This window comes from Mus musculus, chromosome 18 (assembly GCF_000001635.26).
Source record: "Mus musculus strain C57BL/6J chromosome 18, GRCm38.p6 C57BL/6J".
Taxonomy (NCBI): Eukaryota; Metazoa; Chordata; class Mammalia; order Rodentia; family Muridae; genus Mus; species Mus musculus.
Genome location: NC_000084.6, coordinates 53,952,799 through 53,964,572, shown reverse-complemented (window position 1 = coordinate 53,964,572; position 11,774 = coordinate 53,952,799). Strand labels below are relative to the sequence as shown.

Here is an 11,774-nt window from a genome sequence, read left to right as displayed (position 1 = left end):
AAGGGTTTCAGCCAAGTAAACTAAGCAAGAAAGTGTGACAGACAAGTCCTCACAGTAGTGCAAAACCATTGTGAACACAGAGATGAGGTGGCTCAGGACACATGGGGTCAGAGTTGGTGACACCGGGCAGACTGAAGCTTTTGATTGAAAGGCACACGGAGGAGGAAGCGCCAGCAAGGAGCATAGATTCCCCAAAAGGTGTGCAGGACATTCAAGGCAGGACACACTCCGCATCTCAGGAAAGGACTGCAAACTGGGTCGGGATTATGAAGATATAATCCCAAAATCCCAGAACCAGCCCAGCAAATCAAAAATGTACAAGCCATTGTCTCAGGCAAAGCAAAAAACAAAACAAAACAAAACAAAACAAAAAAAAACACCAAAAAAAGTCCCAGAAATTACCAAATGTGTTAGTGAAAGAAAACCATAATGACCCAGACATCTCCGACCTTTAATTTCCCAGAATCTTTCTGTCTCTGTCTCTGTCTCCATGTCCACAGTAAGAAGAACTGCCTAATAGGAGTGTTAGTCTGGGACAGTGTAAGCCCCTCATCTTAACATCTGTGATTCTAAGTGAAAAGCTCAAGTGAGGCCAATCTTACCATTAGAGGATGATCCTACGAGGGAAACGAAGAGTAAGTATGCAAAAAGAGACATGCTCCTTCCCTCCAAGTTCAGATGCTAAGATATAAACAAAAAAAATGAAAAATAGGTCTATATGGCAAATTAATGAGAAGGTGATATGATTTTTTCAGTTTCTCAGTTAGCTGGGGATTTACTACAAGGATTTTATAAACTGCATAGAACCAGATGTAAAGAAAAGGCTGAGGTTAACACTTGCTTTTTGTTTTCTCCTGATGACTTTTATTTAAATCATGAACAATATTCCACCAAAGGGGTGAGGGGGAGAGGGGGCATGGGATAAGAAGAAAAGACTTTTCATAGGAGTCAAACTTCAGAAGACAATGAATTCTCCAGGCCCACCTCAACAAATTCACCAGATGTGAGGAGCGGGTGTGGCAGCAGTCCCAAGATGGCGCCCGGGACTGCAGCCAAGTCTTATGACTTGCACCTGACTTCCTCATACACCTGAAAATAAGCCGCATCCATCGTGAGAGCTGTGCAGGTGCACCATGATGCAAGATCGGACCATATGACGAGTGATGATTCTGGCCAATGGACTGCTGTGACATGGACTGGGCTGAAGGGGCGTGGTTGAGAGGATATATAAAGGATTGCGATTGGGGGCGGGTTGGTTGTTGTTTTTTCCTGGAGAGATTGATTTCTGGAGAGAGATTGATGCGTGATGTTGAAAGGTTCCTGAATAAGCTGTTTTGAGAAGAACGTAGTGTTGTCCCTCTTTTCTGCTGGTCAGAATAGGAAGCGACAGCGAGAGACCTTCAGATGGCAACCGGAACACAAGAAAAAGCTGAGAGACAGGAAATATAACTCTCTCTTTAGAACGGAAACAAACTTGTAGAGCCAGGCTGACAAATCAGTCTGTGGGGGATCAGTCAGAAATAGACACGGTAATCTTTAGGAATAAAGGTGGCACAGGAATTGTCCTATTTTTTTACCTGATGGGATAAAGAGAACAGTAAGACAAAGAAACCACTCGATAGCCGGGATTGCAGCACATACTGGTGATCAAGGTGTGAAGGGTCACCACCATTTCAAATGAACACATGGTGTTAGTGGTTTAGTGGATAAATAGTGTCTTTACCGTAAGATTGCTGTTACCTGACAAGGGCTGTGCCCTGAGCCTTTCTGTTTGCCATTTAAACAAGACAGAAAATTAATAATTTTAAGGGTCACTAAATGAGAAGTGTGATATGCCAATGAGCAATAGAATAAGCAGATAGGCACGATAACTTTAATCCAAGATAACACTGAACAAGTACCAAACCTTATTCTTGCTCCCAAAGAGCCAACAGCGCTGCGTGCTCAACAGTAAGAACATAACAGTAAGCGTGGACGAGCCTCAGAACTGAGCTAGAAAGCTGTCATCTCCAGCCTAAGCTGAGAAAACCAGCGCCAAGGGGGAAAAAAAATTAACTGTCAAGTTTTCAAAAACTGAAAAAAGGAATTTGAATCCAAATTACAGTTATCATTTATCTGCGGCTGGGAATGAGGCTTAGAGGCATTCACCTAACAAAGGAGAGGCCATCTGCTTCATTTCTAATGTCATGAATTGCAGTTGTCTAATGCAAGTCACAATTTACTCTTGCAAAGCTTAGTGGACACAAACAGGTTCCTTTTCTTTGGCTGTTGCCCTCAAGTGCAATGAACTCCATCCCACAGTGAGTGGTAGCTTTAATCTCAATCTCTCTCTCTCTCTCTCTCTCTCTCTCTCTCTCTCTCTCTCTCTCTCCCTCCCTCTCTCTCGTGTGTGTGTCTAAATGAATTCACTTTTTTTAAAAATCACATATGCCTCTTCATCTATATTGATTCTGGAGTCTGGCTTGTCTTGTCTACTTTGTTCCTAGCTCCTCCATGAGCTGTTCTTTATATTGTAATTCTTGGTACCACATCAAAATGTCCTTTACTTTTGGGTAAGTAATGTCTTTCAATTAGATAAAACACAATTTTCCTCAAACATCCAAATCCTTTCAAAGTGGTCTGCCAGGCCAGTTAGCCCACTTCCTGTGTTCGGCTAGCTCATGAGCTAAGAATGGTATTTACATTTTTAAATGGCTGAAAACATCACACAAATGTCTCACAACACATAAAAATCATATGAAATTCAAATTGCAGTGTCCATAAATAAAATTTTATTGGAACACAGCCATGCCCATTCATTTACATATCGTATATGGCTGCTTTCCTGCCACAAAAGCAGAACTGAAGAGTTGTGACAGGGACCATATGTAGCACTCTCATTGCTTCTCACTGCTGTGCAAAACATCATAAATCTCAGTAATGACTATAATTCAAAGCACTTCAAGTGTCACACACATATTGTCAGGCAGACAGTTTTTATTACCAGTGCATATTCATCATATGATTTAAAAAAAAGGTAATCTCTAAGTATTGTACATTTAAGGCACAGTGGAATGTAGCATTGTCCTACAGTTACATGGCAAAGCATTGTGTTCATTATGAAATGACCCTTTAGCTATACTAAAAGAATGTATTTCCATATTACCAGAGTAACTTCTCATTACAATATTTTCAGGGAAAGAAATGATCAGGACAATTAGAAAACTAGAGCAGAGTATTTCATTACAGCAGAACTGATTCACCCATGCAAGTTGGCACCAAGCACGTCTGTGTGCGAAAGACAGACAGACAGACAGACAGACACACACACACACACACACACATTAAAGCTACCACTCACTAGCTATGGGATAGAGTTCGCTGCATTTGACTGCAACAGGCAAAGGGAAGGGACCTGTGTGGACCCACTTCGCTTTGCAAGAGTAAATTGTGAAGACAACTATGGCCACCAATAATTGATTTAAAAACAAGGTAAACTGATAGTGAGTAGTTTTCCTCGGCGTCCTGTAAGACAAGAGGTGTTACCAATATTGCCCAGTTTTTTAAACCTAAGAAGCTGACTCTGAGATAGAAGCGTCTCAACGTTCTGCTTTTGTGAGTGCGATGAACCAGGACAGAGTGTTTTCACTCAAGTTGAGAAAACACCAATCAGTACAACGTGTACACTGAGGTGTTCCAGTCAGTACAACGTGAAGTGTACACTGAGGTGTTCCAATCAGTACAACGTGAAGTGTACACTGAGGTGTTCCAATCAGTACATCGTGTACACTGAGGTGTTCCAGTCAGTACAACGTGAAGTGTACACTGAGGTGTTCCAGTCAGTACAACGTGAAGTGTACACTGAGGTGTTCCAATCAGTACAACGTGAAGTGTACACTGAGGTGTTCCAATCAGTACAACGTGTACACTGAGGTGTTCCAGTCAGTACAACGTGAAGTGTACACTGAGGTGTTCCAGTCAGTACAACGTGAAGTGTACACTGAGGTGTTCCAGTCAGTACAACGTGAAGTGTACACTGAGGTGTTCCAATCAGTACAACGTGAAGTGTACACTGAGGTGTTCCAATCAGTACAACGTGAAGTGTACACTGAGGTGTTCCAGTCAGTACAACGTGAAGTGTACACTGAGGTGTTCCAATCAGTACAACGTGAAGTGTACACTGAGGTGTTCCAGTCAGTACAACGTGAAGTGTACACTGAGGTGTTCCAGTCAGTACAACGTGAAGTGTACACTGAGGTGTTCCAATCAGTACAACGTGAAGTGTACACTGAGGTGTTCCAATCAGTACAACGTGTACACTGAGGTGTTCCAGTCAGTACAACGTGAAGTGTACACTGAGGTGTTCCAGTCAGTACAACGTGAAGTGTACACTGAGGTGTTCCAGTCAGTACAACGTGAAGTGTACACTGAGGTGTTCCAATCAGTACAACGTGAAGTGTACACTGAGGTGTTCCAATCAGTACAACGTGAAGTGTACACTGAGGTGTTCCAGTCAGTACAACGTGAAGTGTACACTGAGGTGTTCCAATCAGTACAACGTGAAGTGTACACTGAGGTGTTCCAGTCAGTACAACGTGAAGTGTACACTGAGGTGTTCCAGTGGACAATGCAGAAATATGGGAGGGGTAGAAAAACTACTGGACAGCTTGGCAAAGCTCAAGAATGTTGGCTGTTTAGTCTACAATGACTTTATACTCAGCAGGTATAGCATGGAAGCACTTGTTTTTAACTAGTAAAGACTTAATTATTACTAGCTCTGTACGTTCTGCCAAGAAGTAAAACTGAGTACGGTGACTTTCCCACCTACCCCGCCATTTGATGGCCGTATTTGCAGTTCCCAAACTCAACCAGAAGCAGCTGTCCGAATTTCAATGTAAGTACAGAGAGGCACACTCCATAAATCCAAACCAACGTGGCCGTACAATCAAGAGGGACACATCTAACGGGTTATGTTAGGAAGTGGTCCATCTACAGATAGTGAGTATTTAAAAGCAAATAGCAAGAGAAAATCTGCTAGAATTCTACAAACTCTTTCCATGGCCACAAAGACTGATGGGAGTATTTGATAGCATGTGTTTGTGAAGACACCTTTAGACCATCAATGAATAGTAAATATTTATGATCAAGTTTAAACTCCAACTAAGGGAGGTAGCATCTCCTCAACCAATAGAAATCGGTTATCAAAAATAACCAAATTCTAGACATTTGCAGACCTGCATTACACACAAAACTGTACCTAAGTATTAATATAGTTTACATGTCATCAACAAAATATGTGTCTTTAACAATTGCACAAGTATATAAAAGCCACAAATCTCGCTCTCAGCACACGAAGCCTTAACTTTATCTTCCACCCAAAAGTTTGCCAATCCCTAGTCCAGAAAAAGATCGAATAATTTCCAATTAAGAAAAACTCCAGCCTAACAACTACCCTCTCAGCCATTGTTCTAACAAAAGTATTTCATGCCTGACATGATCACATAGTCCTACAATTCCAGTACTCAGGGGGCAGAGGGGAGATCGTGAGTTCAAGGCCAGCTTAGGCCATACCCTGAGAACATGGCTCAAAACAAAAAGGAAAAAAAATGTTTTCACATCCTAATGGTATTTTAGGTCCTTTTCTTTGGTTATGATCTATATATTCTTATAAAGAAGATAATTTATTAACTTGTGGATCTGATAAAAAGCTAGGCAGAGACAAACTGGTATCTATTTTCAACACTAACGGAACTCTATAATCACTCTCACTTGTACTTAGGAAAATCAGCTTTTAACTCCTCTAACTCATTGCCAAAGTCCTGAAAGGTGGAACAAGAGCGCACTAGATAAGGTACTGAAGACTTCCTTTTTACCTGAAAGCAAACATTTTTTCAAATACAATCATGCACTATGTTAGCAACAGATGAAGTTGCATATGTAAAATTCTGAAAATAATGCTGTTGAAAAACTGTTTGTGCTTTTATGTTGTATTTTTTTCTCAGGTTGCAGGTGGACATCTGTATTTCACCACTTGCTAGTTACTAACTTTCCTAATGGCTACAGTATCTTTCCTCTCCATGTTTAACCCATGAGTTTTTTTCACATCTAATGAGAGCAGGCTAGGAAATGTGCCATGTCCCTGGTATAGAGGCACTACAGTTTCATCACTGAGGTACAAAATTTCTAGCAAAATACTAAAGAATTCAATGATATGTTTCAAAGTAATGTGTTACTAAGTAAAATAAGTTATTACAAAAAAGGTTAGTGTTTTTGACAAACTACTGACACACCATAACCAAAACTCAAAGTATAAATTAACAAACTCAAGCCAAAACAACATAAAGCAAACACTGGGTCCTGGAGGCTGACTGGAAGGTTAAACACGAACAAGCCCGCAGCTTATCATACTCTTCCCCAAACTACACTGTTCTCCAGTTACTCCCTCTCAAAACCTAACAAACATTTTCCAATTCCAAATGTCTTGTCTAAACATGACAAGAGATACATTTGCAAGCCACCTGAGTCCTGTCCAAAATATCACCTGAAGACTAAGAATGCTTAAAGTGTTCAATGTTACATTATTTACTGGGCTATGTTTTATAGGAGACCCTAACCTTGCTTGCTTTTTCTTCTTAATCAGGTGATCTCATTATATCATGCCTTCAATAACCATCTCCATGCAAATAACTTTTACATTATATCTGAGTTTTAGACTCACATCCTGTACTTTTTACTATGCATTTCAGTGAATATATTAAATAAACCTCTAATTTACCATATCCTGTACCAAACTTGGGGACTTTCTCATCTTTTCCTCTCTGATGTTCATGTCTAAACAAAATATGTCACTACCTTTCAAATTGTCCAAGTGAGATACTTGAGGCTAATTACATGTGATTTTTACACTTTCACGTCTGTATGCTGAAATTTAAATAATGAAACTATTTGCTAAGTATCGTTCTTTTCAATGTCCTATTAGTGGGTGGCCATTTCTGAATTCTGCTTTTTGAAGTTTAACAAATAAAATCCTGATCAGAAAAAAAAAAAAAAAGGTATCTTTTTCTGCTGGTGAGCACCCTAGTCCAAATCATCAGCATTTCCCTTTGAACCTACCTGTAAGCACTCACACACACGGTGGTAGTACGTTTTGTTGCTGTTGGTTTTGGATTGGTTTTTTCTTAAACAAGCATTAGAACCATTGTTAAATATTTTAATGTCCTTTTATGTGCCATTTCTCCAGTGTTCTTTAAACATGGGCCCATGACTCAGACCCAACCATGAGCACAGCAGCTTTTTGGACAGTTTTTTGCTCCATTCCACAAAAAAACAAAACAAAACAAAACAAAACAAAACAAAAACAAAAACAAAAACGGAAACTTGCTGGACCTGCTGAGAGATTGCTTACTTGGTTACCAAGAACGCACCATCAAAGTCTCATGTTGCTGAACAGCCACTTGACCCTCACACTGAAAGTGAAATCGGGAAGAGCAAAGTAGAACCATGCAATGACACGAGAGAAAGGCAGATGCTGGCTTTACCACCAAGGCTGCTGGCCAGAAGCTGGTTTGCCACTGGGCTTTATGCTTTTAAAGTGAAATACTGCTTCTTGTTGCTTCCTTTGGGTTACCATTTGCTGTTGAGAAGTTTCTGATTAATGCAAATACAGTCGGGACTAGAACTCACTCTAAAATCACACTGCTTTCTCTAGATATAGCCTGCTGATTACGTGTCGTCATCAGATCATTGTCCTGGCCCTGTGTGTTTGTTTTGTGTTGTGTGTCATCATACACACACTGTGCTGGAGAGTCTCATGTTAACTTGGCACAAGTCTTCTGAGCGGGCGGGGGGACAATTAAGAAAATGCCACCGTAAGATCTGTTGTAGACAAGCCTGTGAGGCTTCTTCTTAGTGAGTGGTGGACGAAGGCCCTGCCCACTGTGGTCCTGGGCCCTATAGGTAGAACATCCCTGGGATGGTGATCCTGGGTTTTGTAAGAAAGCAGGCTGAACAAACCACGGGGAGCCAATAAGCAACACTTCTCCACGGCCTCTGCCTCAGCTCCTACCTCTAGGTTGATACCCTGTTTGAGTTTCTATCTGTGACTTTCTTCTATGAAGGACAATGTTGTGGAAGTATGAAGCCAAATAAACCATATTGTTTATCTTCCACAAGTTGCTGAATTTCGTTGCAGCAATAGAAACCTTAAGATCTCCACAGAACCCAGAGAAGGACATTTATCACTTTCCATACCCATCTGAGGCAAGATCTCCACTGAACCTGGAGCCTGACTGGCAGCCAGCATGCCCCGAGTGATCCTCCAGCTACCGCAGGGCAATGCTGTGGTAAAAGGTGCACGCATAATTACACTGGCTTTTTACAGAGGTTCCTGGGATTTGAACTTACGCCCTCACACTTGTATAGAAGACGCTCTTACCTGCTTAGTCTTCTCCCTAGTCCATTCTTCCATGCCGTTTCGAAGTCTCTGGTGCTCAGTGCACATACTAGCCACAGACTAAATGGTTCTGCTTGCCTTATCTTGCCTACAGTATCCTTCAGTAAACAAGGCTCCATTAACACTGTTTGGTAAAATGCTTAAAGGACCTATCATAACGAGAAGTCAAATTACTGGTGCAAATATATTTATGTTCCTCATCTGAAATGACTTTATTCACTTAAAATTAATTAACTGAACTTTCAAAAATAGCATGACTTTGTTTTCAAAACAGAAATAAAATCACTTTTTATTAAGTTGTTAGAGGACAGCTTTAACCAATTGCTCTATTAAGTAACTCCAAAGATTTAAAAATGAAAACAAAGCAAGCTTAGATCCTTCCTGTGATGTGCTCCTAACAACTGTGCTCCCATCGAACAGAGACAGACACAAAATGACAAAAGCAGCTTCCTTCTGCCCTGCCTCTTAGAGTAAGTAGTAAACGAACAGAAGTTCATTTTTAAAGCTCTGTGCAGCAATGAAAAACATTAGTTCACTCATGGTTAGAGGAAAGGGGAAAGAGCGAGTTTAAAAAAACTACCTTTATTTATTTCTTTTTTTTTTTTTTTCAGTTACATACTTTTAAACAGGGCTGTGTTTCAGTATTCAGACATTCAGGCAATGTTGATTTCATTAGTGTTGACAGAAAAGAAGCATAGAAATGCAAAACATTGTTGGCTTAACCTGGACATACCTGCATCACCTATTACTGACCAGTCTGTGTGCCAAAGACTTCTTCTCCAGCACGAAAACGGAGCACTTAAAAATATTGCTAAAAAGCAAATGTCTACACACTGGCCTTTGCAGCAAATAAGGGTATTCATACTTTTAAAATATTTAAGTCCATAATTGGATTAATATACACACCTTCTTATGTATAAGGAGTTCAGATCATATAAACACTGTACAGTCCAAAAACCCTACTGAGAATAAAACTAAATAGGTTTATGATAAGAAATACAGATATCGCATGTATTTACAAATATCATAGACACACAAATTTGGTCAAATACTGTAAAGAAGTGGTTTCACATTATAAATGGCCAAAATATCCATCTACCTTGCTCAGAGCAAACAAAATAAAAAACTCAGTATTTAACTCCTGCAGTTTAGATATCATGACAGTATACAAAGAGAATGGAAACTGTTGATCAAATTATACAGCAAATATTTTCTCAGTTGAGTGTAGGTCTTTAAAATCAAAAATAAAGATAAACGATGTCCTGACCTGGGATGTTCATGTGGGCGCCCAATTTATCAAAAACAACACATTGAACTTTTGGCTAATAAGAAAAATAAATTACAAAATACAATTAAATACCTGTAAATTCAATAAGGAAGTAAAAAAATGTGGATTCATTTCCTTTAATACATATTTTAAATGTTACCTTGAGACAAAAAAAATAAATAAGCATACCTGAAGGCTCACACTTAAGACAGAGAGGAGAGCGCAGGGAGGAGGAGCGACGGGTTTCTAAGTAGAAGACGAATGTGTGATATGATCAACAGCATCTGTCTGGCCAGCCTTTTTAACTCTCGACCACCCGGCTGACAGGATGAGACACAAACTATGCCTGTGTCCTCATGGCGTAAAACAGAGCACACTTGCAAAGTGGGATGGACTTGGCGCATAACAGAACTGTTACGCTGTGCATATGCAGGCACTGTGAAAGCTATGGAGGCAACGCACCCAGCCCACCCTCTCCAGAACATTCTCCAATCAGCCACATTATTATGCTCAAGACAGGAAATGTCAGAGAACTAGCAAAGCTGAACACACGAGACTAGTGTGCACAGAGGGCAACAGAGTGACCCGGTGCTTATTGCTGGGAGTAGGACTCTTTTCTGCATCTGAAGAGAGGCATCACAGGCAGCCACCACTCTATGGCACGTCCTCGGGTTTCTGCTTCTGAGAGAAATGTGGCCACGGGGCAGTAGGCTCTTAAGGGGCTCCAGCCTTACACACTGAAACAAGTTTCACATTGTCATCCTTTCCTTAGTGTGTTTTTTAAACTCTCCCATACATTACTTCTCCAGGACTCATTTCTTGCCATCTAGTATATATTATCATCTGGAAGCAGAGAGTGACATTAAACAAACGTTCCTGGCGCTCCTGCTTCTTCTGCAGCTGCACTTCACACAGTGGCGCCACAGAAGCCGAGCTCGCATTGCCAACAACTGCTGATTATTTACCGCCACCGTTTGCCAATCCCATAGTACATTTTCCTCAGTACCTCTGGGCAGTGACTGTACCATGATTTCACAGAGAGAATGTCAATATGATTCACGAATAACAGTACCATCAGTCATACTGAAATCAATGCAGATGCCACAAAACAGGAACTGTTCAAGAAAGTTGTTTTTAATATTTGGGCAACTGTTTTCTCTGCTGCACTATCCAGTGGGAAGAAAATTCCTGTTTGATTATGCTTTTATAGAAAACATAAAGAAATCAAATTAGGTACAATTAATTGATATTTGGACACCTGTATTGTTTTCTAGAACAGAAGAGCCTCTGAAAAATGTCCTATGGAACTGTGTTCATCAATACCACTTCATTGGTCCATTCAATTCAATGATGGGCAAAGCACTCGTGTTTTGACAAAATCTTAAAGCTTCCATAAAGTTAAATTAAGGGTGGGGGGAATGAATGTAAGACAATCACAAAATGAAATATGAAAGTATGACATTTTTGTTTCAAGAGTGAGTCCTTGAAAATATATGTGGTCACTACAGAGATGATTTTAATCACGAGACAGCATATGAACATGTAAGTAACTCCCCAGGATCTGTCTGTGTCCAGTCATTTGTGACGTTGTATGGTTTTCCTTTTCCTTCGTTTGAAAAAACAGCAGCACCTGTAGATAAAAACAACACCCCATTATTATAAAAACACTAAAGCTACTCCAGGTTGAACTTATCACAGTAATTGAGAAGGGCAGAGAAAGCAACAGGCTCGTGCAAGACAGATGAGAGAAAACATGTCAGCCAAGCATGGTATTAGTGAGCCTACGGCAGTTATGACTGTGTCCTATCAGCATGCCTTCTGTGTACAGCAGGACATTCAAAGACTGCTCTAAAAATTGAAAACACTACAATGCTCTGACTCATTTGACTCGGGACACTGGAGAGTTGGGGGGTGGGGGGGGGCTGCTTTTATAAAGCTCATCTGTATAGTTGCTCCCTTTCTTTCTGAGAGTTTTGATTCCTGAAACCACTGTTACAGAAGCAATAATGACCTTATTACTAGGGGTCTTGTTTTAGTACAAATCAGTTTAGATCCTAAAACAAAACAAAAAACCAG

The 11,774-nt window shown here is 40.4% G+C and overlaps 1 protein-coding gene across 9 annotated transcripts in view; it reads right to left on the bottom strand.

The window, feature by feature from the left end:
* Positions 1 to 8,888: 8,888 nt before the first annotated feature.
* The window catches only part of Csnk1g3 (casein kinase 1, gamma 3), a 93,603-nt gene continuing 90,717 nt past the window's right edge, over positions 8,889 to 11,774 (bottom strand). For 8 of the 9 annotated variants that reach the window (XM_006526230.2, XM_006526233.2, XM_006526232.2 and 5 more), the window contains one exon: positions 8,995 to 11,328. In XM_006526230.2, coding sequence (XP_006526293.1) covers positions 11,274 to 11,328 — 55 coding nt within the window. In that variant the 3' untranslated portion in view covers positions 8,995 to 11,273. Of the gene's footprint in view, positions 11,329 to 11,774 lie in introns of all 9 variants that reach the window. The other variant, NM_152809.2, reaches the window with a different exon arrangement.